The sequence below is a fragment of the Pteropus alecto genome, unplaced genomic scaffold (assembly GCF_000325575.1).
Source record: "Pteropus alecto unplaced genomic scaffold, ASM32557v1 scaffold61, whole genome shotgun sequence".
Taxonomy (NCBI): Eukaryota; Metazoa; Chordata; class Mammalia; order Chiroptera; family Pteropodidae; genus Pteropus; species Pteropus alecto.
The window spans coordinates 7,980,872-8,007,501 of NW_006434835.1; the positions used below are offsets into that span (position 1 = coordinate 7,980,872).

At 40.7% G+C, this 26,630-nt stretch overlaps 1 protein-coding gene across 2 annotated transcripts in view; it reads right to left on the minus strand.

Moving 5' to 3' along the window:
• NBAS (neuroblastoma amplified sequence) overlaps positions 1–26,630 on the minus strand; it is a 250,417-nt gene that overhangs the window by 92,568 nt on the left and 131,219 nt on the right. For both annotated transcript variants that reach the window (XM_006910241.3, XM_025045807.1), the window contains exons 36-40: positions 18,103–18,270; positions 15,229–15,342; positions 14,778–14,901; positions 9,733–9,809; positions 9,240–9,377 (exon numbers count right to left, since the gene is read on the minus strand). In XM_006910241.3, coding sequence (XP_006910303.1) covers positions 9,240–9,377; positions 9,733–9,809; positions 14,778–14,901; positions 15,229–15,342; positions 18,103–18,270 — 621 coding nt within the window. The remainder of the gene's footprint in view (positions 1–9,239; positions 9,378–9,732; positions 9,810–14,777; positions 14,902–15,228; positions 15,343–18,102; positions 18,271–26,630) is intronic.

The window sequence follows — 26,630 nt, forward strand, 5'->3', positions numbered from 1 at the left end:
ATCCAACCAATTTTTACTCTGCTCAATTTGGGGCTCAATGGGATACTGCTGTATAATTCTTAGCAGCTTCTCTAACAATAAAATTATTCAGATAGAACAAAATCCAGAAGCTAACAGCTGACAGGAAAGAAAAATGAGCGATTAACTGGGCATATTTATTTATGTTAAAGTTGGTTTGGGTGTCAACGAAGCAAGAGCGGCTCGGCCACACTTTGGGAATTATTTTGGGAACCTAATACTTGAACATTAACTCAATCGCTCCCAATTTCTGGGGAGATGTGGTATATATTTTAATATAAGCAAATTAGGAAAAAACTCCAAAACCTACTTTTGGTTCTCAGAAATGTACCTAATCATGGTAAGCTGTCGGCATTTCTAATGTATAAGCCTCTATTCTAAGCTACACAGGAATTTGTCAACGTCGAGTCTCTTATCAAATCCAGCCCGAAGTTCTCTCTGTTGATCCTATTAAGGAACAACCTGGCAGTACTGATAAAAAGCAATTAAAGAAGCCTCGGATGCTGGCAGGTGGATCTAAGAAAAAGGGAACGTTATCATACCTGATTTCTCCCCTAGGCAGACACTGAGACCCGCTCTCAAAAACCACAGAAACATGTCTCAAGTCAAAAGACCTGGGTATGAAAACTAACTCTCCAAAGTAAGTTACAAGACCACAGTTCAATTCACTCAACAGATATTTTCTGTACACCTATCACGTACCAGGCAACGTATTAAGATGTGACCCCGTCCTCCGACAATGTCGCCTAGTAGGAGAGGCAATTGAGTGACTACAAAAGGACGTGGTAAGGCAAGCGCGAGGTGCTTTCACTACAGACGAGAGTCAAGCAGGCCCCCCTGGAGGAGTCAAGGAGGCCCCCCCCTGGAGGAGTCACCATGTAGGCTAACCTCCCAGACGTCAGCAGTGAAAAGGCCGGCCAAAACAGAGAGACGAATTCCAGGAAAGGGCAGAGTCCGTGCCAAGGCCTAGGTGGCTAAGACCGGATAGAAAGACGGAGAGAATAAAGCAAAGTTCACTGCAATTAGAGAGTGATTCGGGAATCGCCTGCATACGGATGGTATTCCTGGCAAAGGACTGAAGCAAAGGGGATCCCATGCTTCCGCTTGGTGTCTCTAGAGCTGACATTTAAACTAACCCCCGCTCTATCTGTTGACTGAAGCCCATGGGGCACCCCTTGAATCACCCATCGTGGGCTCGGCCACCTCTGCGGTTCTCTGGTAGAGAGCTGTTGCTCAGGGGCCAGCCCGCCCATCTGTACCCGCTCCGCACCCCAGGTGTGCACTGTTGCTGCCGGCTGTTCTCACACTTCATCCAGTTGGCACTTTTCTGCGGAGCAGCAGAGAAAGCAAGAGCCAATACCCAGGGATCAGGGTGTCAAAGAGACAGGAGAGCTCTTCTGCAGCTGTCCTTTCACTGAGCAACTCGTACCCCGGCTTTGCAATCCACCCGCAAACCCGCATTCGGCAAAACAATGAAGAAGGCTTTTCACATGTGCTCTGCCCTGCGGCTTCAGACCAAAGCCCTCAGCCCGAAGTGGCCTGATGCAGTGTGAGGCGGCGGCTATACCAACCCAGCTTATCTGTGCGACTCCATGCCCCTCTCCATCGGGCTGTAGCTTACCATCCCCCACTGATGCAATCAACCGCCTTCATCTTTGCTCCATATTCATGTTTTACTTTTTGGTTCCTGGAATCTCCAAGATTTGACGCCTGTCTGGGGAGAGCTGCCTACACACTTTCCACTTAGCCATAGTAGCCTACCACCTCCGCGTTTCTATTCTCTGTATTCTAATACCATTTACGAAACAAACCCTAAGACCAGACAGAGAGCAAAACTCCCAAATGGTAGCACAAGGCAGCAATGGGCATAATTGCTAGCACTGACATTACACAGGTTTTTCATGATCCTACAAAAAATTTCAAGTCTCCACATACAACCTTCATATTCACGTGCGACATAAAGAATCTATTCTGTTTCTGCCAATGAGGAAAATGTCATGACATAGTGAGACTGGCGTGGAAGTTACTACCTGTGCGACTCTGAGCAAGTTACTTGACAACTACGAACTTGATTGCCTCACCGACAAAACAGCAACACTACATGGCTTGCATGGTTCTGAGAAGCCTAAGAAACAACACATACAAAATATGTCAACAAGGCCTGGTATAAAGCAGGTGCTCCAAAAATGAAAAGGATTATGGGGTTTACTAAAAGGCGTACACCAGTCAAACTTCTTTTACACAATTTGCATTGCCTTTCCTTGAAAATACTAATCTATAGCTTCTGGAGGCCAGAGACCACGTGTACTTGCGAATCTGTCTTTTCCAGAGCACAGGAGTCTCACAAAGCAGGTGTGGGCAAAAGGGAAATGCAATCGACGTTAGGAGCTGGTAAGTCAGTTGTGCTAGTTTCCATCCCAGCTCCCTCACTCAACAGAGGGGCAGTCTGGGCACGATACTTCATATCTGTTTCCTCGCCTATAAGAGTATCGATAAACACCGCATACCCTCCTCATGGTTTGTTGTGAGGCACAAATAAAATAAGGTCATTTAAAGCATTCTTTTCTCCATTATGATATGAAAGCGAATAGGGCCCAGAGCTTTCTCTCAAGAAATTAAAAACTAGTGACCGACAAAGGTGTATACACAAAGGAATCACGGAAAGCGTCTGAATGCAAGCACCATTATAGAATCACACACCAAGGATGCTGGGAACTCCATGGAGAGAACAATAAATCTCTTCTCTTGATGCTTCTGGAGCTCGGTTTCCTCAGATGTAAAACAAGGGAGCATCATTAGGTAGATGATCACCTTCCTAAGGTTAAATTCTATGAATGTCTAAGAATCTAATAATGAAAATAAAATAAAACCTTGTAAATTCCTCCAGGTGTAGAACTGGGGAAATTCTACATCTCTTCTCATTTATGCCTCCACTAAATATTCAGAACAGATTTCTTTGTTAAAAATACAAGTTCGGACCAAAAAAATTATAATCAATAGATTCCCACAAAGTTTAAACAACTTTAATCTCTTCTCTTTTACATGTAGCCCCTCTGCGAGTAACTTTTTATTTCATATTCTTTATATACCAAATTTGTTCACTTTTCTAAGAAAAAATTAAGAACAAATATCTACTATCTCAGTCTTTAGTATAGAAAAGTGCTAAACATACATGAACTGAACCTCATGTAGGTCTAACAATCTCATAAGACAGGTGTCTTTTCGTAGCAACTGTTTTAAAGACACGTAAGGAGGTAAGTGGACTAAAGCCACCCGGGGTAGGTAGCAAAGTGGGGACATGACTCCCAAGCATAAGCCTCCCAAGAACCATGCTTTTTGGTGGGAGGGAAGGATAACTCTTAAAATTACAAGGATCTTGATGAGGACCAGTGTCTACACGGCACCCATGAAATGTAACTAAGACTTGGCATTAGAGCCTTTTACAAACGAAAATGCTTTCGGTGATGGACCCAATGCCGTCATTCTATGTTTCACCCAGAATGACTTTTTTTAGGCATACATTCTTCCATTGGAGCTGTATTTCTAAGCCTTTTTTCCCTTTCTAATGGTAACAGAGAAAGTTTTAGAATTAGGAGCAAGAATATCATTTCCTGTTCAATCTCTTGATATAACTTTTTAAAATTCTGTCATACTAATGTGGTGAATTGGGGTCTTCTATTAATTTCTTAATGATAGGTTTCTAAGTGTTTCTTAAGTTTATGGATCAAGTATTTGTTAAGTGTACAGAAAGATTTTCAATACTTCAGTTTATTGTGTAAAATATAATACCGATGAGGAGAGATAACTCATAAAGGCTTCCAGGAAAAAAAAGGAAAATTAGGTGAACAAACATGGGAATTGATATCAAAGAACCTGGGTTACTCGTTCTTCCCTCCTGAGCTCCAGGTTTCCCATTATTAAAATTGAAGCAATTTCTTCTTTACAGAGTCCTCATAAAGATCACATGAGGCTAAACAGATGAGCATGTTGTAAGTTCTAGCTCTCTATGCAAATTATTTTCTTGTCATTATCACTACGACTTTCTATCCCTTCCTCCAGGATCTTTACTGCTCGTGATTACTTCCAACATTCGATTTAAATTTTAATAAGAATTCTTCCCCTGAGCTTATCACAATTTCTGTCAAAATATTCCAAAGCATCCCCTACTCACCCCAACAATTCATTTCACACACGTATTCATTTACTCCCACAAGTGTATGACACTGGCTTCTAAAGCACCTTCACATGAATTTTATTTGAGCCTCAGACCAACCCAGCGATGTGCACAGGAAACTGCCATTCCTGGTCCGCAGGGGCCAACCCGCGCTTCACGCATCCTTGGCTGTAGTCTTGCAAGGAGGAAGCAGTCAAGCCTCCTGGCCTTTTGCCTAACAGCCTCACACCCAAAATCACATTTCTTGTGATGTACAGTACATTCAAACCTCCCTCCCTCTCTCACCCACCCAAGTTCAACGGCATAATCCATGGGTATAAAAGCTATTAGCCTCGAAGAAGCTTTTGAAGGACTTTACAGGTAGCTTCAAAATCTTCCAGATTCAATATTCAAAGTGATATCGCAAAACATCACAGCTTACAAATACTATTAACATGGAAAGACATCAAAACTTTAAAAACAAAAGTGTGTAGAGTTAAATGATTCTATTACTTCTCTAAAACTTGGCAATGCAGTAATTGGAAAGGGGGGTGAATAAAATATGATTTCTTTAAAGAATGTGGCCAAGTCCTCGTAAAAACAAAATATTCATAAATATTCATGACAGCAGAATGCTCCATGACTTAATCCACTGCTTACTAGTTAGGGGTAATAAACTCATTCTGTCTCCATTTCTTGGTAATATTATTTGGAAAGTTTTAAACAGGTGGTGTGTTTCCCCTCTGGGGTTGTTATTTGCTTGAGATAATTTTGTACTCAGTATTTTCAATTAAGTAGCTTTAAAAAACCACATTTTGAAACAGTCTACCACAATGTTCTGAATTTCAACCCCTGCTGGGTTTGCTTTTCTAGAATGCAAAACTAAAAGATACGTTTCCATTTATAACTGACTTTATCTTCTGAAACTTTTCAAAGTAATGCTAGAAAAATCACAGTTCGAGATGCATTAACAAAATCATAAAAGTAATACATTAGTGGGGAAAAAGCAAGGTACAGAACAATGTATAGAGAACTTACTCACATGCGTATAGTTAGACAAATATGTATATCCATAAGCTATTTCTGGAAGAGAATGAAAAGGAAGCATGGACTTTTTATTGTATACCATTTTCACCATTAGAATTTTTTTGGCTACGTGGGTATTGTTTCTTAAACATAAAAACAAGTTAACTAGGACAAATACTAGGAAAATGGGAATGTGAAAAGACTGAAAATAGGAACAAGTTAAACTGACAATCGAGTGGAAAAAAAGTTCTCTCCAACTGACCATGCGCCAATCATCCTTATATATCACTAAAAAGGAAAACGGAGGCGAGGCGGGCTGCTCCGAAGGCCACCTAGGACAGCTGCCGGGGTCCAGGGGCCTGTGCTTCCAGGATCAGGGTCGTGTCTACCGTCGAGACACACAGGCCTCCTATCAGAAATAACCCCGCAAATTACATCTATACTTTTATTCAAACCTAGTAATCTACCTAAATTACCTGCAGCACAGGACTCGGGCGGGGGCGGGGGGGGGGCGAGAATGTGAAAAGACTCTGAAAATAGGAACAAGTTAAACTGACAATCGAGTGGAAGCAACACTTCACTGAGTGTTATTATGTGTGGGCAACAAATTGAAACCACTTTGATTTCAATTTCCACAATGATTCATCACGAGTTTGTCACATTTAATTCCAAACTCAGCAGTGCTGTTTTATGCATAGGAAGATGCTGAGAAGAGCCAAATAACGAGCCATCAGGTAGTCAATGGACAACTCACATGCATCTAAAACATCCAGCTATTGGGCCCATCTGCGATTCCTCCAGGAGTCAGGACTCAAAACTGAGAAACTGCAGCCTAGGGCCCTCCGCAGGCGCAGCAGTCAGAACGGTCCCGAACTTTTTCGCAGGCCAATAAAAAGCCACCGAGTGACTACAGTGGGTGAGGTCCTGGGGCTTCAGAGGGAAACAGGTCTGTGACTCTTAAGTAAGATCACAGGGAGGGGCGACAATAGCTGTCAGTGCCCTAAAAGAACTGCTCCAAAGGGTGTCTGAGCAGGAGCCGTGAGAGACAGAGAAGGCCCATGTCTGCGGGGGAGGCAGAAGAGGTGTCGCACAGGGGCCCCTCTGAGCCGAGGCTCACCTATTGACAGTGGGAATTTCAAGCAGAGGAACCACATCTGCGCAGGCCACAGAGGTATGAAAAGGGATGTTAAATTCAGAGAAATTTTAATTATGAACAACTAGAACACAAACTTCAGAAGACTAGTGTCAGGATCATGGCTGGCAGGGTAAGGACGTGTCAGCCAGCTCACTGAGGGCCTTCCCTGCCACATACAGACTCCACGGCAAAGCGCATGAAAACATTCTGCTGCGAATGACCCGTTGGATCTGCCTACCAGAGATCACTCAGGGCCAACACATGGTGACCTGGCATCTTCTGAAACGAGGCTAGAGCAGCAGCGAGCCCAAGCCCAGGCCAAAGCCTAGAACCAGGAGCTCGGTGGCGGGACGACACTTTCTACCAGAGCAACGCTGGGCAGGAGCCGGACCCTCCGAATGAGTGTGGAAGGCGCTTTAAGACAGCCAGGCCTTTGGAGAGTTAGTCTTAGTTTCCTACCGTCCACTGGCACCCCCCGTAAATAAGCCCTGAAACTGACTCTGCTGTCACATCCTATCCTGACAACTTCTTGGCCAGACAGAAGAGAAGCTACCTGGTCATGGTGAAGTCTGATCATTACCTCCATTTCTAACCTTTTCCCCCGCAGTCGGTTACCTCTTCCATGCCTTGAACTGCATGCACATGGCAACATTTCAACACTATTTCAAATGCCAGGGTACATGTGACAGGCGCAGCAGCACTTGAGTACGTCTGTTACTGCTAACCCCTCTGTCTGTGCTGCTCCATCCTTCTGTCTTTAAGTCAAAGGCGCCCTTCTCAACTGAGGTCTGTTCTGAGCCCACTTAAATTGTGCCATCATTCTGGAGTGTCCCCAAACTGCACTGGATGCTCTCCCGCGTGCTTTTGCACTGCCCTGTGCTTAACCCAGTTACAGCACTTACACTCTATTATCTGGTACAAAGTAATTTACTAGTAGGGAAAACATTAAAAATGTGTTCGACTAGAATCTTCCTCCAGGAGGACTACTTTCGTAACGTTTTTAGGAAAAAAAACTGAAGACTACAGGCTGAAATGCGGCTCTGCAGCAAGCTCCTGGGCGTTCACAAAGTTTTAACTTGTCTCCAAACCGGTTTCAGTTTTCTTCTTCTCCGCAGCTCCTCGACCCCCACCTGTGTAAGCGGGGAGTTCACTGAGGTCAGGCGGCCACATTCGCCTTCCTGTCCCAATGCTCAGAAGGATCCATGAGGTGCTCAGGGGAGGTGAGTGGTAGACCAGCTGACTGACTGGGCAGCCTTTCAATCCTCTGCATCACGGAAGGGAGGGCACAGTGCTAGGCACACAGCAGGGTCTCAATACAGATTATATACTTGGGAATGAAAGAAAGAGATCCCGTCTCAGCATCTGGATCCCATTTCTGTGATGGCTACTTAGAAATCTCAAATATATTTTGAGAACGCAATTGACTTACTAAAAAAAATTTTCAAAATCTATAACAAGGCACAATGCTTTTGGTCAAAAGAACTGTGTTTGGACATACTTGGGAGTTTGGGAGCAAATTATCTGGCACCTGTGTACATACAGAGCACTAATGGAAAGATAAGGGTATTTAGAGACAGACAGCAGCAAATACGCCGTGAGCACGCTTTGTCGACCATCCAGCTGAACGCAGTAAGAGACACTAAGTCCACTGCTCCAGAAATTAACTTGCCACACTGCCATGTGTGTAATCACCTCATTCTCGTAATTCATAACACACTAGGTCTGCTTCTTATTTCACATAAAAACATACCTGAGATATAAAAATAAAGCAAAGGAAAATTACTAGAGTATAGAACAAAATAACTGTACAGAGCAGCAATAGCCATTAAAAAAAAAAAACAAAACTCAAAATTCCCAAAATACTTTATATCAACTGGCTATAAAGAAAAAAACATTCCCATTTCTTGGCCGAATGTCATCATCATAAAACCATGCCTGGGAACAATATACACCAATGATGACGATGCCCTGGAAGATTTCACCTGGGTTGTGGATGGCTCCCCTACTCACCTTTCTCCTTTTAAATAAAAATTGATGAATGAGAGCCATAGATTTTGCCACAAATGGAATGTTTTCACATATTTACAGGTTCTTAAATATGCTTTGGATGGCTAAGACAGCTAGGACTTTGATACACATGTGAAATTATTTCTTTATCATCTGTTTTGGGTCAGGGGAGGAAAAATCCTGCCTCAGTGAACTATGAACCTTGGATTTGTACATTAATTTGAAAGTATTATCTACTGTTGAAGTAGTAATTCACTTAAAATGATCCAATACAAAAAGGAGATAATTCCCCAATGCTGACAATTAAAACTGGGGCACACAACGAAACGTGGACCGCTTTGATTTCCTGGGGGGGTCTGTAACACTTCTCCGTCCCCAAAACAAGGCACGTGTACTTCGTGGCCACATGCTTTCACTCAGAAATTACCGATAAGTTACATAAAGTTGTCTGAAGCGTGGTGGCAAATAAGCATAATATGTTTCAAGCATTTCGTGTATACAAGTCCTACTCTTGAAACTCTGCCTTAAAAATAAACAAAAATGCAGCCCTGCTCAAGGAATTACGTTAGCTGCTTCCCTAAATTCAACAGGGCCATCTTCCTTTTGCGCAGTGGATTAAAAAACCGATGCTTCATCTCGCCTCTCCTGCAACTTCGGCCTTTCCTATGAACTTTGTAAAACAAAATAAGTGACAAAAAAGTCAGGGGAAGCATCAGCATTCACAATAAATACAAGAAACTCCACCTCACGTCCACCACGAAGAAGCTGAGGGCTGCTGGCCACCTGGACGTGCTCTGGACACAAAGAGGGTCGGGACCCTCAAAGAGGAAAACACGCGTTTCGATTACTTCGGAAAAACTTTAACTCTGCTCATTGAAAATGGAAACCGTAAGGACTTACCCTGTACAGAGGATGGCACTTGTCCCTGAAACAGGGAGCCAACTGGGCGTAGATCTGGAGGCTGTAGTAATATGCTGCCAGCTGGAGAGATAAAGCAGAGTGGGCCTGCTTTTCAAAGCACCTGTTCGCATCTAACACCTAGGAGGGAACACAGTGGGATAAACTCAGCTGAAAGGAATCCGACAAATCCATCACGTACCACGACCTATATCTAGTCATTACTGCAGAATTTTGGATCAAAGTTTCCATCATATCTACTCAAGTTCAGCTTAATATGACTACATTAAAATTTAGAAGACTCTATAAAGCAGATCCTATGCAAGTAAAAGTAGATTTAAAATCAACATTTCAGCTAACATTATAGAATTTACTCTCTGGATACTGACCGCAGATACAGATAGACAGACAGACATAAAATAAACAATTATAATAAACAATAGATTATCAGTTAATTCATTTTCAAGTCCTTCTTTCTTGGTCTGGGTTAACTCACCTGTGGTAAGGCGAGGAGATAAGCGAGAGCCAAGGTCATGTCATTTGGTAAAGCTTCACTTGCTAGTTGCAAGAGAACTGAATACAGAAAAAGACATTGCTTTATTTTACTTGAGGATCCATATAACATTCATAGTTACTAAGTCCCAGGTTTTCACTCCTATATGATTTCAACAGGCAATTATGATCAGAGGACTCTAAGACCTGTTACGCAGCTCACACAAAACTACGTTAAACGGTAATCTTGCCTTAACTCAGACAGATCGTGCTGTTTGTAACTTAGACGTGAGGAAATCCTGTTATTCAGCCGCAAAGTCTGAATGCAAATAGATCAATGAGGATGGTTTCTTAAAGCAAATCTTTTGGTTTTAAAGATATAAAATTATGTATATCGCTGACAGCTAATGTGGAAGACGACCGTGTAAATAAACACTAAAGAGCAGAGGAACAAAACAGCTTTCTGAGTGCAAATATAGTATAAATATTTTGATTACTATAATGATGATAATATGGTTTTATTCCTTCCAAGAACACCCCTCTTCATCACAACCCACAAAATCAGTCTCTTGCTTTGATTATATAATATCTTTTTAAAAATCAACCATTAATAGCTTTCTCACAAAAAAAAATTTATATAAGTGACAACCTGTAAATGTTATAGGTCTAATAAAAGAGAGTATACTGCCAATAAAGTCTGGGCTTATAAGCAGTTTGTATAAACAAGAACACAGTCCATTCATTTAAGTCTTAGGGACAAATACCAGGTAGTCATATGGAATCGCAATGTGGATCCTTCATTTTTAAAGAACAGGCTCTCAGGATCTGCACTAACGAAGGAGAACAGTATGTGAATAATCCAAAGAAAATGATATCTGACTTTAGAAATAGACCATATAATATTTTTCCAGAAGATTTGCCTTCCTAATTGTGTCTTATTCGGGCTAGAATTTAAGTCATTTGTATAATCTGGGCTTAGCTGACAGTCTGGCCAGTGGGAACAGTGGTGGGTGAGGAGTATAATAAAATGTTAACTGTGTAATCTAAATCGAAGGTATATGAGAGTTCACTGTAGCATTTTCATAACTTTTTGTGCACTGGAAAATTTTCTAAATAAAATATTGGGGAAGAAAAGAGGAAAAAAAAAACCTCTCAGATAACTGTGTCAAATGCTTGAGCTCCCTGTCAGTTATTTATTTCCCAAATGGGGTTTCCAGAAACGTACTCTGGACAAGTTGTATCCACCTCGTCTCCGGCACTCAGACAGCTGAGTTTCTGGCCACACCAAGCCCACGACCTCCCTGCTCCTGCAAGACTGGAAGAATCACGAGTGTCAAGTGCACCACCACCCCTATGACCGCAGGTTGAAAAGAAAGGGACCCTATCTCTTCCCCAATCCCTAACACAAATGTTGGTGGAGTTACCCAAGAACCTCTGTTCTCTCACGACTGGATCACAGCTCACATATCTCTGCAACCCACGTACCCAGCCCAGGCCCCCTTCCTGACCAACAGCTGGACTGTTAAAGGAAACTGATGGGGAACAGAGTCTCGGCAGCCTTCACTGAGACTCAAGCATTCTTGCAAAGTAGACTCAAACCCACGTACAGGAAGCTTCTTGGTCTTTGAGTCTGCAAGCCATCTGAAGCAGCATTTGACAAAAGAATCCATGAAGATCAGTAGACTGATCCCATGGGGTCTCACTGGGGTCCCCCAGATGTCATGCTGGCTGCAGACTCGGTCACAGTGATTTTTTCATTACCATTAAAATATATATAAAAGAAAAGAAAAGGTCCTACATTTATCACTGTGTATGAGTTTAATTTGTTCTCAAACCTTGCATACAATGCATTTTCTAAAAAAGTTCTAAAGCCAGAATCAGATGAAATCTATGCCTAAGTCTCCAGACACTGATCCCGTGCAAAATTCAGGGCCTCTGGAAAGCACTCTATGACCATTTTAATTCCAAAACTAAGTTCAGAGGAAAGCTGCCCATATTATCGATTTGGAAATCATTAGCCAATAAATCATTCATTTAGTTAAATAAATAATGATCAATTTTCTTCAGCTAGTCTTCATAAAAACCTCCTCATCGACTTTATTAAAAAATTCTAAGAAGTCCAAAGTTTAATTTGTTTTATAACCTACTTCTGAACTAAAGTCAGGAATCACATTTTTACGATTTTTAATTTGAGTCATTTAATCTATATAACTCTTCAATTCTGCTGCGTTTCTGACATACTTGATACTATAAAATAGTCAAAGATAGGTGTTTCAGATATATTAGCATTATCAATACCAAATGTGGTGTTTATGAAAATGCTTCATAAATTATAAACTCAAATGTAAATTAAAGAGATGATCATTATTAAAATTTTCTCTATATATTTTTTTTAAAATCCATTCTTAATATATATAGAGATGCTCTAAAATGTTTTTCCCACTCAATTCAACAATATTTAAAAAAATTTTTTTAAATTTTATTAGTTTCAAGGATACAGTATACTGGTTAGACATTTATATAGTTTATGAAACGATCCCCGATTGCTCTTTCTTCCCTCTGGCTCTCCACACAGCTATTGCATTACTGCCGACTGCATTCCCCGTGCCGTGCTCCCCATCCCCGTGACCATCCATCAACTACTCATCTGTACTTCTTTAACCCGTCACTCCTTTCTCCCAGCCCCCCAAACCCCCTCCCCTCTGGCCGTCAGCAGATTATCCTCTATATTTGTGAGTCTGTTTTTAATTATTTTGTTCTTTCTTGTTCCTTAGATTCTGCATATAAGTGAAATAGTTTAATGGACATGGATTCTGTCCCTTGGTGGAATATTAACATCTGAATGTCAGAAAAAATAACATGAAGAAACACTGGAGCAGAAAGAAAATGCTTGCTGTCTGCTAAAATCTCAGAGACACTCTGAGACTAACACACGTGTCCCTGGGAACCTGGATTCAGATTCTCCAAGCGCCTACCCTTGACTCCTGTCCTACGGACTTTTACGCACACCCTGTACTCATTCTCACGCCAAGAGACACTGATTTTGCACCCACCATTTACAAAACTCTGTAACGGCCCTGTAAAAGTGTTAGGAATAGATATGGCACTCAGGGTTTGACCTTCAAGTCGAAGAGAACAGATATTGACATAAAAGATATAGAAGGCCTTCTCCAGCCTGCCAGGTGAGCAGCTCAGAAAGCAAGTGTGTCAGAATCTGAGCAAGAGACATATGATGCTTGACATATGACAGGGAGAACCTAATATCCTGAGTGAAAACTTCCAAAGGGTCTTAACCATGATTTCACCATTGAATCACCGGAGGAAGTCTAAAAAATATTTGGTGCATGGGCCCCACTCCCGACTTTCTGAAATAAAGGGTCTCCAGTGGATCCCAGGCTTCAGTATTTCTTTAAAATTCCCTAAATGATTCTAATGTGAAACTAGGATGGAGAACGACAGAAGCAGGCCTTGAAAACAAGGGAAAACCATAACTGGAGAGACTGAAGCACAGGATGATAGCAAGGAGGTTCACGCAGGCGAGGACTCGTCTAGAGGGACCTGAGCATCATCGGTCCCGTGGCAGAGCGTACAAGCCGCTGTGCCCACTCTATAGATAAGGAAGGTGCGAACAGAAAACCTAAGTAACCTTCCTTCACGTGACGCCCCTATAGCTCTCGGTAGAGGGTTCGTTTAAGGTGTTTCAATTGCTACAAAAGGCCTTGCACCATTTCCCGGCCTATTCTCGCCCCATTTCATCTCCGCCTGCCCACATGTACTCTTTTCTCCAAGAATTAGAATAACTTACAAATCCCAGAAAAATGTCTATGGATTTGAGAAAAAAAAAAAAAAACGAAAACAATTAAAGACAAATTTTAAAAAAGAAAAGCAAGAAGTAATAAAAAATATTAAAAAGGGAAACAGCAACGCGGCTATACTCTTCACATATATTTAGTATCATTTGTAAGATGTGCCATGAATTTAATAATAGCTTTTTGAAAGGGAAAAAACATAAATGTACTCATCAACTGTGAGATGTACTCTTCTTTTAGAAATGATTTAGAGGCAGAAAAACACGCATCTTGGAACTGAAGGAAAATGGCGCACTTAGTAAAAGCCTCCGGTATTCAAGGGACCCACACGGTGAAGAGGGAAGTGGTATTCGCTTCTCCTCTTCCTAGCTATATATATTAATTACAAGATAGGATTATCTAAAAATAAGTTATAGTATCAGACTTCTGGGGAAATGACAGTTCTAGTCCCCATATACATTTTCCCAAATTTTATTCCACACAGTAATGTGCTCACTGATAAAGCAGCATCGTCCAGGTCGACCGGCAGATAGAGGTGGCCGGGAGTCCGTACGTGGAGGTCGTGGGTAGGACTGCCCTGCAAACTGCCTGTCTCTCCCCACGCCCTCTCCTCCTTACTGATGCCTGGAATCTAGACAAGACAGCTGGAACTCCAGCAGCCATTAAACCATGAGGTGTTCCCTGAGGACGGCAGAGCAGAGAGCGAATGAAAGAGAACAGTCAAGGAAATCACCCTGGAATCTTAAAAAGAAGGAGGCTAAGGAGAAAAAAGTACAGATGGAAAGGTGTTTTGGGTAAACTTACATACATTTAATTATTTTCAAAAAAACTCTACATGGAAAGATATGACACCATGAAGAAAATTCTTAACATGAAATATATACATCTACTTTCTATGAAGCAAATACTTGAGTTATTAACATATAAAAGCAGAAAGAAATATTTATTGAGCACTTTACACCATTCACTATAAGAACCACTTCATATAACTGGTAACTTAAAGACAGGGATTACATCATATGTATCCTTTTAAATCCTCCATATTAAGTATCTGGAAAACAGAAGAGACTCAATAAATGCTATAAATAAATGAATAAATGAATAATTGTGTCAAGTTAAGCTATTGAAAATTACTGAAAAATGTATTATTGTTTTTCCTAACTCTCATTCCTTCGATTTTACTTACTGTTCTCCTAATATGAGTTACACACTGTCAAGGAACTAGAACCTTCTTTCATACCTTCTGTTGTTGGAAATACTTCTTCTCCTTCACTTTTAGTTTCTGCCAGTTTTCCAGTTCTCAGCAATACTTCTGCAAAACTTTCTCCTGGGACATGCTGATACGTGTCATAGGTTACTTCAGACTAGACAAAAGAGGCAGTTGTATCATTTAGGTATACTTTTTTCTATGAAGATATTCTTAGAAAACACAATTGTAGGATTTTATATCTTCTGGTGATCTGAATTACAACTTCTCACTAAAGTGTATATTTTATGCAAAATTTTAAACAGATTTTAAACTCATAATCCATTGTACTGTATATGAAATAAATCACATAAAACCAACGAATAACATGATTAAGACAAAACCAAAGAAGTACATTTTCAGGAAAATTTTAATTTTTGTTTATACTGAAATGCCTACAACGGCATGATAATTAAAAGTATTTTCTTAAGTTCACCATCCTTACCTCTGTGACGAAGGGGTTGGATATGACAGATTCATAAAAAGGATGACAGCCTTGTTTTTCTAGATCTTCATTGGCTATGGTTCCGATTCGATAAGCACCATCAAATTCTTGCCCCTAAACAGAACAAAGTGAAAAACAGTAGATAAAAAGAAAAGATGGCAGGGGGGAGGGGCAGGGGAGGTAGGAAGGTCAAAGGAAGGATTTCAGGAGTAACGATCAAAGTGCATTATGGGATCTAAAGAGAGTGTGTCAGAGTGACATAGCCACCCAGCAGAGAATGTAAGAATAATAACTACATTCTAGGAGCAGAACTTCAACTTCGCCCTGCAGTGCCTTTTGATTTTCCTGGTCACTGTGACACCAATGAATCAAAATGCTGAAGCGATCGGTGTTATGCACACGGCGAGTGTTCTATACTGTCAGAATAATCTTCCTAAAACATCATTTCGTACACGTTGCTCCCCTGCTCAAAACACCTTTAGTGGCGATGAACAACGCAAACAGACAACAGTATCGAGTATAAATGCTACAGAACAACCTTTAAGTTAGTAAATGCTAATTAACATTAAAAGCTACCTCTTCACTCCAACCAAACTGGTCTGCTTTATGCATCCTAGCTGTGCGACTTTCTTCCATGATGAGGGTACTGTCCACGCTCACTGCCTACTTACAGCCACTCCCCCTTCCGGGCTCCCCTCAGACCTCGCCTGCTGAGACTATCAGCTCTAACTGTGCCCCCTGCATCATGTCCACCCCCTCCACAGCCACAAGCTACACAAATGCACTTCAGACTTGTCATCAGCACGCCTTGTATCTCTACAGTATCTCTAGCATGGTTAATTATCTTTACACTGTGCTTTCTTCAAATAGAGTGTAAAGCTCCTTACTGGAAGAGCCAAGTAAAAGACATTCACGTCCTCCTTCAAAGTTTACTGAACACTTACTTTACGCCAAGCATAGCCTAGGGAAACATGAAGCTGCTGTTGCAAATGACAGTAAAAATTATAACTGATATTTAATAAAAACCATATGTTAACACTTTATCTAAGACACACACCCTCAAAAAGTCCAACAGGTGAGACAGAAAAGTAACCATAATCATAATCTAGTGTGATACATCCAATAATAAGCGAAAATCAAGCACACAGCATCTCAGTCAATGGTATCTGCATTTACCCCACTGTCCGAGCTGCCATCCTTACTTCTCCTCCTTCCTGCATACCCACATCCGGACTATCGAGCAGGTAAACACGACACATCCCCGAACCAAACACTTTCCTCTTCCTGCACGGCTCCCCGAGTCCAAACCACCATCACCTCCCACCTAGAATACTGGAACACAGAGCTGTCTTTCTGCTTCTGCTCCCATCTCGCCACTGCCAGCTCTCGACTCAGCGGTCAAATGATCTCATTAAAAGTAAAGTTGGATCCCACAGCTGCTTTGCCTAAATGCTCCAACAGCTGACCACCTCACTCAGAATAAAATCGGTGGTCCTTACCACGGTCTATGTAAGGCTTTGTATGGCGGCCTCTTTACCACCCCTGTGACCTCGTCTTCCCATTGGTCACTCTGCTCACACGACCTCGGCCTCCTTTCTGTTCAAGCACATTCTCTCAAAAAAGCGCCTTGCGTTTGCTCCGCATGGCTCGATCCGGTTCCTGCTCAGTGACTGACTTCCCTTTCCAAAGCAGAATTTCGCCCCCCAGTAGCATTCATTATTCCTAAGCTTGCTTAAGCGGTTTTCCTAGTGCTCATTACCACCTGCCATTACATTATCAGACAAATATTTTATTTGCTGGTTCTCTGTCTCCCGCTGAAACACAGATTCCACAGGGGAAAGAAATGAGACTGCAGTGCTTCTCCAGTCCCGGTGACTAGCACAGGATCTGACACACCGGAAATGCCTGGTGCGTATTCGCAGAATAAGTGAATTAATTAACTAATGAAAGACCCGGTGAGTGTTTGGGGTGCAGTGACGAGTACGGGTTTGTTTTGTTTTTTCTCTTAGTTTTCCCAAGTGAGACTAAAAGAGCACAGTGTGAGAATACAGAGCAGACAGCTGGGGAAGACGGGCTAAAATGCGACAAACAGCAGACCCGACCGATCCACTGCTAGTCCTGACCTCTACTCCCAGAATGGACAGAAAGATCTTTTAAAGTGTTCTCTTTACCCAGAGCTCCTCCTAAAGCCTAAATGTTTGCTCCCCTCAAATGCACATGCCGAAATCCTATCCCCAGTGTGATGGCATTAAGAGCTGGAGCCTTTGGTAGGTAACTGGTCATCAGGCAGAGCCCTCATAAATGAGACTAGCTCCTTTCTCAAAGGGAATCAGGAGAGCCCCCTCCCCATTCCCCAACCCTGAGGTCACAGCAAGATGGCCGTCCACGAAGCAAGAAGCAGACCCTCAGCATACACTAAATCTAGCAGCAATTTGATCTTGGACTTCCCACCTCCAGAACAGGAAGACATGTTTGCTGTTTAAGCCACCCAATCTATTGTATTTTTGTTACAGCAGCTCAAAAAAACTTAAGACAGCCCTCGAGCTAGCTTCCAGCACTTTCCTTGACTACCGGCCTATAGAAATACAGCAAAAGCAACCAAGCATTGATAAAATAATTTTCCTTTTACCCCACTAAACTTGAACTGACATAAACTAAACCATACCTTAATCTATATTAGTTTCTTTTGCAAGTACTCCGTGGGAGTATACTACATTCTATAAAATAAATTACTCATTCCCTATCTGATGGGAGACCTAGATTCCTTTAGAGATGATTTTAATAACCTAGAGAAGATAAAGCTGTAACAACAGTGAAATCGACTAAAGATCAGTGCTAAAGAACTGATCTTAAAAAGGAAGATGCATTGCTTACCTGAAGGGGTCGAAGGTAAGTTAAAGACTTCTTCCACCACTGCCCATCGCTGACCGCCTGCAGCACAGCCTTGGTGGTGGTCGTGGTGTTGGAAAGAACCTTCATGGTGGTAGCGGTGGTCCAGTGGAACAGGTCAGCTGAGTTGCTACCCGAAACACTCACTTCATCCTATGTTATAGGAGAAAAGGGCATGAGCAAACTGCGCGTTGTCACAAATACTGATGAGTGAGGATGTGACTACTTAAAGAGTATCAGATGTGAACATGACTTAGAAAAATCGGTCTTTGCTGGAAATAAAAGAAATGTGATACAAAGCACTAGTGGCATATTGTGAATCTGGCATACTGTGAATCCTTCACAAAAGAATGTTTGGTAAAGACATCAGAGAGCATTGCTCTACAATCCCTTTCAGAAACATTTATAAGGTAAAAATGGGTTCTTTATTTTTTATCAATCTAATATCCTACCAATGAGATACACTCATGTTTGTTATTTGACAAGATACTTTAAAGTATTTATTATTTAGAATAAGAAGTAAATTATTCATTTGAATGCTAAATTTTACAATAACTCTGCAGAGTAGGCATTAGAATACCATTTAACAGGAAAAATAAACTGCAGATCAAATAAGATGAATGTGCTGCCCACAAGCAACTGGCCTTGGAGTATCTCCTCTCTTCCTGACCAGGTTTGGTTATCAAAATGTGTGGTCCATTTGTTCTATGCAGGGTTTTGACATTCTAGCAATAACACACACACACTCTCTCGTGCGCGCGCACACACGCTCTAATATTTATTTAAGGTCATTTATTTTTCTGCTTTAAAAAACTACTACAATCTTACCAAAAATAGTTTGAAAAATTCAAAAGATTAGGAGGAAAAAGGGCAGTATTTATTCAGTTTCACAATGCAAAGACAATACTGCCAGCGTATATTCTCACCTTCCTGCCTTTAATCCAGGCTTAGGGATCTTTCTTTAAAAATCTTTTTATTAAAGTATAAGACATATTCAAAAATGTGTACATATAAGAATACAGTTTGATCAACTTTAACACACCCATGTGACCAGCACTAAGGCTAAAAACATCACCGGAATCCCAGACACTGCTCTGGCGCTCACTTCAGCCACAACCAACGCCAAGATAAACACCACCCTGCCTTCTGGCAGCATATAGTAAATTCGCCTATTTTTATACTTTATGTGAATGGAATCATGTTCTCTTTTGTGCCTGATTTCTTTCATTCAACATAAATTCATACATATTCTTGCCAGTAGCTGAAGACTAACTCATTGTTTGTATAATGATGTTACATTGCGAATACAACAGTGTTACATTGTGTGCATACATCAGAACTTACTTATCCCTTCTATTGATGAACATCTGGGGACTCTCCAGTTTGGAGTGAATACCAATTATGCTGCACTGAACATCCAAAATTCATCTTTTAGAGATCATGTACACTCCTGGGTACATACTTAGTAGTGGAATTACTAAGACATGGAGTATGTGTATGTCCAAACTTAGTCAACAGTGCCAAACACTTCCTAAAATAGTTATACCAATTATACGAACCAGCAATTACACGAATTCTGGTTGTCCCACATCCATCATCCATGCCAACGCATAATTGCATGCCTTTTTCTTTTTAGCAATACTAGTGATTAGGTAATGGCATCTTTTTGAGGCTTTAATTTGTACCTCTCCAGTCACGAATGAAGCGGAACACCTTTTCCTGTATTTATTGGCCATGTGAGTATCCTCTTTTGTGAAATGTCTGTTCAAGCCTTTTGCCTATTCTTCTGCTGCTTGCTGGTGTCTCTTATTCATCTGTAAGAATTCTTTACATATTCTGGATGCACATCCTTTATTAGATATATATAATTGTGAATATTTGCTCTTACTCTGCAGATTTTCTTTTCATCGTCTTAATAGTGTCTTTTGATTAATATAAGTTCTTAAATTTTAGTCAATTTATCAATTTTTTTCACTTTGTGATTAGTTTTTGTATCGTATTTAAGAAATCTTTGCCAATCCAAAGTCATAAAGAAGTACTTCTCTATTTTCCTTGACACGTAATATTTTTGCTGTAAGTAAAATCCTGTTAGGACAGTGTGCTACCCCTCTCCTTTGCACTCATAGCATTATTCACATACTTTTAATGCACCTACCATAATATATTGATATTGTGACTTTTTTTGTTTGTTGGCCTTTCTTACTAGATGGTAGCTTTTCAAGGGAAAGGACTATGATTATTCATTACTATATTCTGAGAGTATGTGAAAATCCCTAATGTGTCGTTTATATCTGTAGATACGTATAAAAATGCTAGTTTTAGTGCATTACTTAAATGTTTGAAGATAGATTTTTCTAAAGCCTAATATGTTGTGCTTACAATGCTAAACATTATTCGAATAAGATTTCATGTCACATTTTCAATTCCTGTTCATCTTTAGAATCGTCTTAATTGAGAGGGTGTATCGAATGATTTGAATGTCATCAACTAATCCAAGTATAGAACTAAAAATATAAACACAGTAAGAAAAATGCCACTTCAACAGAGTGCAACTTCATTCAGAGGAAAATCAAATTTACTGAAGATATCAAAAAATGCAGGCTATGAAACAATGATTCCATTTTATAAAATGACCCTAATCTTTACTTCTGTTCCTATGGATGGGTTGACTCAAGAAAGGGAATTTAAAACAATTTCAGAAGACAAATAAAATCCACATGCTCAAAAATATACGTAACACAAAGCTTTTCTGTAAGAGATCCCCCCTAATGAGAATCACAAAAGAGAAAGTAAAATAAAGAGCTCATTTGGACCACAGAGAAGATTTAATTTGAGGACAATCTACCAAGATTATAGTGTAACCAGAGGCATTAATGAGGAAAATAGTTCTCTCTCGACTTCACGTAACGGGGAAAGAAAAAAGAGGTTAGGCAAAATTTACTCCTGAAATGATTACTGCTGGCACTTTTTATATTCATAGTTGCACACTGCTAATTAATTGAGAGTGTATAACAGCAGAAATAAATTAATCCCCAAAACCAAATCAACAACTTCCAGCATAAAATTTAACATGAAATCTCATTAGTGTCAAGTGTGTTACACAGCTCAAAGGTTAACGCACTGAGCACTAACAACATTTTTCAAATCCAACAACAGACAGTTTTTCCAAACGGGTTCACAAGAACAAGGATAGTTCCAAGTGTCAAGCTTGGCTTACAGAAATGGTTCTTGTTGACTGATTAATAAAACAAATAATGCATTTAGGAATGGCTTTCTCAGATGTCTGATAATACAAGGGATAATTTCTCAGGAAGCAGTTTATCTACCATAAACTGGGCTGGTGGTACACATCCACTAAGTAAGGATTCCAGACAGAACTCAACCCAGTAAACCACTATCCGTTCTCCTCCAACCTATCTTTAAATACTCCACCTGTACCTAACGCTTATAGCGAGTTTCATCCTGAACTCAAAATATAACAAATGCCAAATATTACGAACTCAAAATATTACAAATGGTGACATACTTTTAAAAGTACCCATCAGAAGAAGCAGTAGAAAAATACCCCATGGAGTAGTAAATCACTCTGAAGTTTGACTCTGCTTCACTTCATCTGTTAACAGGCCAGATTACAGTTTAGATGTTCTCGCCTTTGAGAGTTATGGGCCCCTGTATATTTCTGATGAAAGCTCTAAGTCCTTTCCCCAGAAAACTGAATGCACAGACATGTGCACAAACGTGAACACATACAGTCACAAACACCCACATCAAATCCGTCACATTACTTCAGGCGCTTTAAGACCAAATTCCTCTTGAGTCACCTAGCATTCCTGGACCCCAATTAAAGACCTCTAGTTAGGAAAAATAGAGGTATGTGAAGTACATTTTTATTTCCTTTTTCCAAGCCCAATTTTTAATCGCTTTTGGTAAATAATCTTGGCTTCTAAATATATCCACAAAATAAGTTGACTGAACACATATTTCTGGTCTGCGCACCATTTTTAAGGTCCAGTGCTAGGCAACAATTAAAACATGGTCCCCGCTCTCAAAGAATTCACTGTGTGTTAGGAAAGAGGGAACTGATCAAATCGGATTCATTAAAATACTCCTCCCCATGTCATAACAATCTGCCCCACCCATCATATCCACATTTTACTTTCCTCATTTGTTTCACTCAATTCATTCTTCAGCAAATATTTGTGACATCAAACAGTGACAGACAACTGTTGTAGATGTTTGAAAATCCAGCAGTGAACAAAACACGGTTCCTGTCGCAAAGAACATACATTCTATGAGGAGATGAGCAGAAAATAGAAGTAGAGCATGCCAGAGACGTGTATCGGATAAATGCTAAGAGCCAGGGAGGAAACACTAAGTGGTAGATGGGCGGAGGAACACTATGATTGTGGACACAGAGACCGAGCAAGCTGTCGACGAGTGTTTGAGCAGAGACCTGGGAGAAGCGAGAGGACACATCATCTGACAGCTGGGAGAAGAATATTCCAGGTAGAACACAGAGCAGCAAGAAGCCCGAGATGACCAGAGTCCCCTGAGCCAAGTGAGTGTGAGCGGGGGCTTTGGGGCAGGGGAGAGACAAAGTCGGACGGACGGTAGGGAAGACAGATCACGTGTGTCCTGTGGGATGAGTGTGAGCGGGGGCTTTGGGGCAGACAAAGTCAGACAGACGGTAGGGAAGACAGATCACGTGTGTCCTGTGGGGACTGTAAAACCCTAGAGTTTCCTCTGAGGAATGCGATGCTCTGGTGTATTTTTAAAGACTCGCTTTGGCGGCCGTGTCGAGCACAGACTACTGCAGGGGAAGGACGGAGCGGGGAGACAAACAGAACGTACCATAAAGCTCTAGGTGAGCTGTGCTCACGGTTAGACCAGGGCGGGAGCAGTGGCAGAGGCAAAATGTGGTCCCATTCCAAGTCCACCAGAAAGTGAAGCCAACAGGATTTCTTGATCGAGTTCTGTGTTATGTGGGAGAAAGAGAGGAATCGAGGATGACAACAGGTTTCTGACCGAAACAGCTGGAAGCTGGAGCTGCCATTTCCTGACAGAGGAAAAAACCACAGAAAGAACACTATTTTGCGGGGGAGAGGGGAGTGGGGGGAGATTGAAATTAGTGGTTCAATTTTAACATAACGACTGGGATGTCTATAAGAAATGTAAGTATAGATGTCAGGTCGGCAGCCGAACGCACAAGTTGAACTCAGAAGGTCCAGGCTAGAGCTACAAAGCAGGGACGCATCGGCATGAAGCTGATATTTAAAGTCGTGATCATGGGTGAGATGATGAGTGTAGACAGAGAAGAGGTTTACAGACCGAGACCTGGGGTCTCTACCATTTAGTTGAGGAGATGAGGAAGGACCAGCAAAGACAGTGAGTGCAAGGGGCCAGTGTCCAGGGTTGCTGATGCATCAGATAAGATAAAGACTGAGATCTGATCACAAATTTAGCAATAAGAGGTCACCGGTGACCCGAACGCAAGGTGCTGTGGTGAAGCAGGAGAGAAGCCCCATGGAGAGCAGGCGAAAGAGAACAGGATGAGAAGATACGGCCGCTGCTAAGGGTAAAGCAAAGGCGCAGATGAAAAGTCCCGCAGCGCAGGACACACGAGCGCTACAGGATACGCCATCGCACCACGACGCCTCCTTGAAAGTAAGCGGGACTGTTACACCCCACGAGTGCACTGTAACCGAGACGGGCAACTTGAACACATTATTTTTGGAAAACATCTTTTGCAAGTGGATTTAACAGCAAATCTAGATGAAAGTAAGCATGTATTCCGTATTACTAAGAGTTATTTTAGAACTTTAACAAAACAAATATGTTAGAAATGGACGGGTCTGTGAAGAAAGGGCAGGATGGAAAAAAAAAGAAGAAGAAAATCTGGAATTCCAGCAGCGGTGCTAAAAGAGAAGGCAGCTAAGTTAAACCTTTGGGAGGACTGGGAATGTGGGGTACAGATTTGTCGAGCCAATCAAAATATGATTCACACTGCTGATCATCAAGATACCAACTACACAAACGTACTATCCTGCAAGCAGGCCAATGAGCAGACCGTTTCTTCCTTTAGTCAGATCTCACTGAGAGAGAGAACACTACGTACTGACTAAAATGCATAAATGGGTATTGTGAATTGCACTGGCAGTGTGATCATCCAGCTCACTGATGTCGCGATCGCCATAACTCAGCCTCCCACAGAGAACACTCACCAGGCAATGTTGTTAAAATAAATAATAACAAAATAAAAGTTAATAAGGACCTACTGTGTTCCCAGAGGTGCAGACATCACAACAGTAAACAAGGCAAAGTCAGCATTTACACAAAGTCATGGCGGGTGAACCAGAGGAAAACGAACTCGCCTGCCCCAGGAGCCCATTTCTAACATTTCACTCCAGGGCAACACGAGCACGAATGTGCGAAGATGTGCACATAAAATGTTCAGCGAAGTTCAGTCTGACGTAAAGACTGGACATAATCTAAAGGTCCAAACCCAGAGGAAACAATAAACAAAACACAGCGCAGGCATCCAATGGCAAAGACAGAAAGACCAAAGTTACCACAATTTTCCATGTACTTATCAAAAGTTAACAAATGTTAATATTTTATCATAGATGTTTCAACTCTCGTTTTTCTTTCAAGAAATAAAATATACCCGATTACATTATCTGAATCCCTGCCTCCCCTTAGATGAATTGTTAAAATAAAAGCCTGTACTATTTTTGTGATTAAAGAAAATATTATGAATTACAGTCAAGATGGAGCAATGAACTCATGCTTCAACATGCTCAGTGTACTCCAAAGTACTGAGATAGCAAAAGAAAAGGTTCAAAAGAAACTCAAATTCAATAGACTTCAACATTTTGGGGCCCAAATTCAGAAGTTGCCAGTGGCTGCCAGATGCCCCTTTTCAGAGAAGAACTGTGAATCAAAAAGACCTCAGTGAGAGGGAGAACTTAGACCAGGCTCATTGTAAAGCTGCTGGCCCAGAGAAGCAGTGAACAAAGACATGGCCCAAAGTAACTGGGCCAAATCACCCACTGGCTCTTGTCTGTACTACTCATATCCTCAACACTAAGAGGAGGAAGGAGTCCCATGTGAAAAGCTACTACAGCACAGGGTTCCAAACTGAAGCACCAAGGGACTAGACTGAGGGAAACCACAAAACTATAGAATCTTTAGATGTGGTCTGAAAAGATAAAAATTAAATGAGATGACTAAAAATGAGCTTATAAACTAAAATTCCAAAACACATGGGAAAAAAGTTACTAGAGCAATAATTACAACAAAAATCCACTCCAGATAAAATTATTTCATTTAAAATATCAAAATATTAATTCACGTCATTGTGCATACTAAATACAAGACTTAAAATCCTTTAAGAAAGAACAAGCTATCATGAATCAAAAGAAAATCAGACAAATATGATCCTATTGAGTCAATTTTTGTGTATAGTTCTAATTCATCTTGTCATCAAGCCTATACTTATTTCATATATAAGTGGCTTCTTATTGTTACTTATTTATCAATGAATATAAAATATAAAACTATAAAACTTTTAAAAAAAGCACAGAAGCAAATCTTCACAACCTTGAGCTAGGCACAGATTTCTTAGATACAACATCAAAAGCACAAGCAATAGAAGAAAATACTGATAAACTAGACTTTAGCAACTTTAAAAACTTGTGCACTTACTTACTTAAGAAAGTAAAATGTCAAATCACACAAAGATAAAAATATTTCCAATTCATATATCTGATAAAAGACTTTATCCAGAATATAAATAAATAAATAAATAAGACCTTGTATCTTACAGCTCAATAAGACAAAAAACCCATTTACAAAATAGGCAAAATATTTATAGCCATTTCACCAAAGAAGGTATAGGAATGGCCAATAAGCATATGAAAAGATGCTCATTATCAGTAGTTGCTTGAAAAATGCATAGCAAAATGACAGTAAGATAGCACACACACACACCCCAAGAATGACTTTGACCAAAAAAACCAGTCAATAACAAGTGTTAGCGAGGATGTGAAGAAACGGAAACCTTAATGCTTCCTGGTGAAAAGTAAAATGCTACGGTCACTTTAGAAAACGACTGGCGGTTTCTACAAATATGTACCATACAATGCGGCCGTTCCAGTCCTAGGTACCCAGACGAGAAATCAAAACGTATTCCCATACAAAGACTTGTAGACTGATGTTCATAGCAACATTATTCATGATAGCTGAAAAGCGGAAAAAAATTATCCATCAACTAGTGAATGGGAAAAAAAAAGGGTCATCTATGACATTGAAATACTACTGTCATTTTGTTCACTTTTATGTAACTATTTCTATTCAATTCTTTTATAAATTCCAAACGCTTCTTTGCTTAGGCCATATCCCTATTCTAAACACAAATTAGTCCAGTTGCATAATTCTGTGGCTACTCACAGTGTTAACAACAAGTTTTCCCACAGTGAAAATGATTTTTTAATGGGAACCTTGTATATAATCCA